Below are 7,078 nucleotides of genomic sequence, written 5' to 3'. Positions count from 1 at the left end.
CTAGCGTCTGCGAGGATCTCACAAAGAACATTCTGGCATTTACTGCAAATAGGCTCCGTTTCGCCAGGATGGACAATAAATAACATATGATCTCTCACACATAAAGAAACGATGAATCATGCAGCTTTGCATTTTTTCCACACTTCACACATGTGGTTACTTTAGAACGGTGGTGCAAGATGACCCATTTCCCAAGTTTCTCACTTCAATCACCTCACAGTTTCTTCTTTAGTGTGATGGAGCATCTGCACACCCCATCCCGTGCTCCAAGAACCCCTCTGACTGCAATCTCTTGTCAGCAGGCACAAATATTGACTTGTTCGGCGGCCCCCCTAACCCATCCCACCACCGATATTTCTAAACGGTAATTATGCCCAACAGAGCTCATTACTGTCAAATCAGAATATCCCTTAGAAGAGTCACTCAGTGGTAATGGCCACGTAATTCAGCACACAGGGTTTGGCTGTCCTAAATTTTGTTATGCATAAATTTTAGCCACTTTGACTTTAACTGAGCACACATCACTCTGAATATGTTGCTGGTTCTTTCTTCCTCGCCTTAAATAAATACTAATGTTTGAAATGAAGAAATCCTGCAGAAATCCCAGCTGAGTGCAGAATACACACTCAGGATGGCAGGTAGTTTGCATAATCCAGTTACTGTCTGGATACTGGCTGTGAATCAATAGAGATTAGAGACCTATTAGTCTGAAGGTGCGAACTGAATGCAAGGTTATTCATAACAAAAGCTTGAACCCTTTGAGATGCTTAACACTGAAATAACAGGACTGACGTGAAAGTGGAGGTTAAATATTTACATTTGCTGTCAAGATTGTTCTCCTTTAAAGTGATACTTGAAAATCTACCTTTGATTTGCATGCACACACACACACAGACAAGCACACAATGAATTTAAGACATCTGGTTCATAGCACACATCTTTAATACAGTAGTTAGTTACAGCGATGTCAAAAAATAAAACATATACATCAATTTGGACCATTTATAAGGCTCCTTTGTCCCTTTAGTGCGTGACTGCACTGCAAAACCCCTCCATAGCGCCCCACCCGCTCCTGTCCCTCAGCAACATTTGTCAACTGCCATCTGCCTGTCTGCCCCATCTCCTCCCCACAAACTATGTAATTAAGCTGCAACACCTTTGCTCCTTTTACACCTCCCTCCCTCCCTTCCGTAACCCAGACTTCTACCTTCTTTGAAGCTTTGAAGAGACACTGCTTTGTTTGATTTCCCTGCTCATGTACAACAAGTGCTTCTACAATAAATCAGCAATATATCCGAACGAAGATGGTATGAAAATAGGGTGTAGCTTTAGGTTTCATCCAGTGTAAAGAGCAATTCATATTTCTGCCTTTTTTCATGATACAAATGAAAAAACCTCTGCAAATACAAATTTAAACAGAAAAAATAAAGACTTTTTTTTTCTCTGAGAATTTGAGGAACAATGCAGCTAAAGGAGCTCAGCCAGCTGGCTCCAGCTTCCCAAGTTCACACAGCATACAGAGTATTGGCCTCTCTCACTGTACATTGGGAGGAACACATAATGAATATCATGACTGTAGGCAGTGACAATTCAAAGTTCATCATCTCATCTTACCAGCTTTGAACAATGGACACATAAAGTCTGTATTTTTACAAGTGTTCCAGCAGTTGGAGCTGTCCTGCAGCAGCCCTGTTTCACTTTGCTCTCTACACCTTGGTGGCCAGAGACTGAACCTCTGACTTCTGAGTCTGGGCGCTGAGAGTGGACGACATGGAGCTCATCTGGCCGTGCATAGCTTTCTTCAGGTTGAGCAGGCACAGACACTGGGAGCGAAAACGCAGGTCAAAGAAGGCATACAGGAACGGGTTGAGGCAGCTATTGACATAGGCCAAGCAAGTTGCATAGGGGTGAGCCAGCAGCAGGAAACGCAGGAAGCCGCAGGAGCTCGGAGCAAGGTTCAGGTAGGAGAGGGCGTCCATGCTCTTCAGCACGTGGAAGGGAGTCCAGCAGATGGCAAACACCACCACCAGTGTGGTGATGATTTTCAACAGTCGTTTCTTCTTCTGGTCCTCCTTGCGCAGGTTGTTGAAGTGGCGTGTGACAGTGCAGCCGATGAAGCAGTAGAAGATGGTCATGGCCAAGAAAGGTAGGAGGAAACCCAAGGCAGAGGAGGACAGGCTGAGTCCTGCAATCCACAGGTACTCATGCCTCTGGTTCATGGTCACCAGGCTGAAGTCCATGGCACATGTGGTCCGGTTGCTGTTTAGGTCATTCACAGTGGTGCGGAACAGCAGCGTGGGCACAGCCAGGAGGCCAGACAGGAACCAAATAGCACCCAGCGATGCCAGCATGGTGCCCCGCGAACGGAGCCTGCTGCTGGACAGAGAGTGCACGATGGCCAGGTAGCGGTCAAAGCTCAGGCAGGTGAGGCAGAAAACACTGGCGTACATGTTTACCAGAACAACATAGCTGCTGATCTTGCACAGAGCCACGCCAAAGGGCCAGTGGTAGCCCAGGGCTGTGTACACAGCCCAGAGAGGTAGAGTTATAACAAAGGTGAGGTCAGCAAGTGCCAGGTTTCCTATATAGACATCTGCAGCCCGACGTTTAGATTTGGACCTCCAGACAGTGAAGATGACCACGCCGTTACCTGACAGACCCAGGATGAAGATCAGCATGTAGAGGACCGGGATGAGGGAGTAAGAAGGCTCCCACTCTGAGAAGTCACATGCAGTCTCATTGTCATCATAGTACTCGTAGCTGTCACCATATTCCGGAGTGGGGGGCTCCATGCTGCAGGGATTGTTGTTAAGAAAAAAAATCCTTAATTTAAAGGGTAAAAAAAAGTTAAGAGTCCTGTAAAGTTCCAAACGGTGAATTGAAATTCAGTGAATCATAGGAGCTGGGGTTTCTGAGCAGATCCTGTGAGAGTGAGTGACTCTTGGCTCTGTCTGCCTTTTTAAACTCGCCCCTCCACACCCCTGGTTCCCTCCCAGGACGACCCCCCCCCCCCCCCCAGTAAAACATCTTTCAGCTCTCCCCCTCCTCCTCCTGTCTCTCACCTCTTCAGGCGCAGCCCTTCCCTCTGCCTGGAGGACAAGAAGCCTGCATTCCCTTGCAGATGACAGGCCAAAACACTTACTACTAGTAAATTCAATAAAAAATATCAGGAAAAAGACATCAAATCAATAAAACATTCAGAATTTGTCCATGTGGGAACACCACCATTACTTCTGGTCAAAATAAAGGTGTTTTTCATGTCATTTTTAAAAACTAAAGAGTCTAACATTTACTTTATTATTATTATTACTATTATTATTCTTAATAATAATAATGATCATGTCAAACCTAAAATTAAGTCCTAGTAGTGGTGTGAACAGATCGCACAAACATTGCTTGCTTTACTTTCCTTTTTCTTTAGTGCATGTTTTCACAAGCATTTTATCTCCTATAATTTTTGCAGTGACTTTGTGGTGAGATGGTGACTCTGATTATGTGCAGAACAGGTCTGGACATATCAGATGATTACTTTACATCACAATCACTTCCGTTAAATTGTTGTTAAACCTTCAGATGCATCTCATTTAATCTTTACTGTAACTCTAATACAAGTCTCGGGTCTGACGATTGATTTCCATGATAAAAGGCCAAGCAAACACACCAGTTTGAAACAAAAACAACAGGAAACTTCACATTGACACCACCTTGGCTTCCTTTCACTACTAACTGCAGCAAATGCTCATATAATGTCCCGTAGTATAGAGTATTGTAGCAGTTATCAAATTGCTTTAAAAGAGCTTTTATGTGTTCCATTAGAAATGTTACAAAATTCAGATAATCTTTTTAGTCATCTTACAGAATATGTTGCTGGTGAAACGGCTTTCAGACTCCAGGTCCAATCCAAGGAATTACTATCAGTGGGGAAAAAAAGAGCTTGACATGCCAGAGCAGTGCTGAACATTATTTACAGCACATTTAGTTTAGGTAATCTGTTAAAAAAACAGGGCTCCTATTGGTGATAACAAGATGTTGTTACATTAATCCTCAGAATGGATTATTAACTATAAATGCACAGACTAAAAAATGCCTTTGATGAAAGGAAAGGCTCACAGCTTATCAGCCTGCACTGAGTGACTGGTGATTGTACTGTACATAGAGCAGTGGTCTGAGGGATAGCCAGAACACGGCAGATGCTTCATCCTTAATTCAGCAACAAGGAGACACTGTCAAGAGCCAGTTTTTTTGTATGCAAACATACATGCTGGATGTCGAGTGAAAAAACACGGAAGTCCACTGAAACAATTTTGCTATTATGTGTGACAAAGTTTTATTTTCCTTTTTTAAGCAAACGACAGTTTCCTCCTGGAACTGCTATAAAAAGGATGCCCTTACTGGATCCTGAACCACAAAAAAACACAGAAAAAGTACCCTAAACCAAACTTCTCTCTCTCTCTCTCTCTCTCTCTCACACACACACACACACACACACACACACACACACACACACACACACACACACACACACACACACACACCAGGTGTGTCCCGCCTCTACTTCATTCCCCGGGGAGAGGATTGGCGCCTGCTGCTTCCAGGGTCAGTATCCCTTAAATAAATAAATTAGCAAATTTAAAAAATAAAAGGCGAGTAGATAAGAAACAGATGGCCAGATTAGACCAGCATATAAGATGTCTTCAAAAGACCTCCTTACTTGTTCATCATAGCCTTTATAGGTGCCAAGATAAAGTCCCGGTGCTGTTCCTGAGGTGGGAGGATGATTATCAGCAGTGAGTGAAGATTTACTGACATCGCTTTTCCAAATAAAACATATGTGAATTATGTTGTTTTTTAAGTAGAGGTTATTGCATGCTTTTGTGTCATATGTTCTTTCCATAACATATTGCAAGCACTAGCTTGACAGGGAAAGCTTGTTGGGTTTCTGTCTATATGCCTGGACCACACATGTGACTCTGCCACAGCTGTGGCTGCTTTTGATCTGCTGCTGAAATGACCCTGCTGCTGTGACACGACTGCCTTGCTCTCACTCTGACTGTCATTTTGTTGGTGCGGGGACAAAATGGAGCGACTCAGCGGGAAGCGGATACTATCATGGGTTTTTGTAACAACTAAATAGAGGGAGGTTTGTGATATTTAACTTAACAGAGTTAACTGGGGTCACCGACAGGAGGGTTTGGGGACATTCGCAGTGGATACGTCAGCTCCAGTCTGGAGGAGATAAGTGACTGAAGGTGGAGGCTAATCTATGACCTGAGGTTTGTTTGAAGTGTAAAAAATGTTGACAGCACATCGGCGAACATAGCAGACCCTAGGCCTCGCAAATCATGCTGAGGGGACCTGGAGCCCAAGGGAGCCGGGGACCTGTGGGGTCACAGCGTAGTCACTTTAGAGACACGACTGGTCTTTAAGTGCATGCTGTCTCTGATGCAAAGACTTTGAATGAAATAAGGATAAAAATCATTTATACTTTTCTATCTAGTGAAATCTTAAAAACGCACTATGAGCCACATCTGCAGAGCTTTCACATCAGCTCGCTAAGAGTCGACTCTGCTGTGTCAGATGACGTCGCACTCCAGTGCCATGGAGCCAGAGCTACACCCTCAGATGTGTGAGGGCACTGCTCCTGCTGAGGGGTTTGTATCTCATCATACTGCAGGCTATACGAGGATAGCTCGCCATGTGACTCCAGTGTAACAATTTGCCATGAATGTTTAATTTTCCACAACGCAAAAAATCTGAACCTAAATGCGGGGATTGGAATACGTAAAACATTCACATTGCACGAAATGGGAAATTCTGTCAAAACCTTCCAGGCGGTTTTGTGCCGTGCTGTGATTAAACCGTCAAGCTGGAGGTCACACGCAGCTATATTTTAATCTTGACCTCAACGCTGAACTGAATGGAGACCTCCACCCAATCATAAGAATTGCTTGCTTGATAACAAGGCCCCATTGTTTCATTTTTGTTGCTCTCAGCACTTTTCTGTTAATGAGAAATACACCTGCTGACTGTTTTATTAAAATTTTGTTACACTTCCTGGAACAGGAAGATGCAAATTTGTGTTTGATCAGTGCAAGAAAATGCCTTGTTAACAGATTTAGTGTTATTTTTTGTGCTTCTATGCTTGTTTTTTTAAACCTATATCGTCCAAAAACACATTTTTGATTAAATAAAAACACAATGGGTTCTCATGAAATGTACTGCTAAGTATCCGAGTACGTCAAGACTTACAGATGTCTGTGAGTGAGGAGAGTAATCCAGGGGCCAGAATTTAATGAGGAAGTCCTTGATTGTTGATACGTGACCCTTCTGTTTTTATTTTAAACTACCGCCATTCAAGACTGCAACATTACAGTCGCAGTAAAAACAAGCACACCCTCCTTCGATTCCAAGGTTTTACACATCAGGATATATTACAAAAGTATGTGTTTTTTAGCCGGTCTTTAAGCTAAGTAAAAATCAACAAGCACAATACTGAACCACATCGTGATTATCACACAAAAATGAAGCCCAAATGTAGAAGCAGTGTGTGAGAAACTGAGTGCACCCTTTGCGCTTCCATAGAAAGTCAGAGGCTAAGTATTAGCCAGGTGAAAAAGACATCAGCCATTTTTGCTGCCCATCAGCTTTGGAGGAATCGTAAGGAATCATCTCCACACAAGTCCAGGTTTAACTGACAGCAAATGATATGGTTGTTTAGCCTTTGTACCGTTTCCATCAGCTAATTCTGAAAATTACTACTAATTTACTCTAATTTTAAAACAATTAAGTATATTCAGCATAAAGAGTGGACATATACAATGATTCGGTCATGAAGTCCAATCCTGCACGGTTTCCACTCATTAATATTAGGCTTTGTTGTTTTTTGTGGGGTTTTTTTTTATGTTTTGTTGTGTAAAGCAGCAGTGTTGAATGTATAAACCCAAAAAGATATTACTAAAAAATTACTCAAATATGAATCACCTTATATTTTAACATCAAGATGACTGAAGGCGAAGTCCTCCCTACAGGCAACAGAAAGGAGAGACTGTTTGTCTTAGGCTGTGTTTAATGTCCATTA

At 42.8% G+C, this 7,078-nt stretch overlaps 1 protein-coding gene across 1 annotated transcript; it reads right to left on the bottom strand.

Annotated features, from left to right (window-relative positions):
• Window positions 1-924: 924 nt before the first annotated feature.
• aplnra (apelin receptor a) lies at window positions 925-2,938 on the bottom strand. Its single transcript, XM_085425139.1, has one exon. The coding sequence runs from the start codon at window positions 2,790-2,792 to the stop codon at window positions 1,707-1,709; it is 1,086 nt and encodes a 361-aa protein (XP_085281265.1). The 5' UTR covers window positions 2,793-2,938; the 3' UTR covers window positions 925-1,706.
• Between the last annotated feature and the right edge of the window lie 4,140 nt (window positions 2,939-7,078).

This window comes from Rhamphochromis longiceps, linkage group LG12 (genome assembly GCF_057381845.1).
Source record: "Rhamphochromis longiceps isolate RC_006_pf linkage group LG12, R_longiceps_female_GT1.1, whole genome shotgun sequence".
NCBI classification, from domain to species: Eukaryota; Metazoa; Chordata; class Actinopteri; order Cichliformes; family Cichlidae; genus Rhamphochromis; species Rhamphochromis longiceps.
Note: the sequence above shows the minus strand (reverse complement) of the source record. Positions and strands in the feature narration are given on the sequence as shown.

Excerpts from the sequence above, each read along its gene's own strand:
- aplnra (XM_085425139.1), bottom strand. The coding sequence starts at position 2,792 with ATGGAGCCCCCCACTCCGGAATATGGTGACAGCTACGAGTACTATGAT.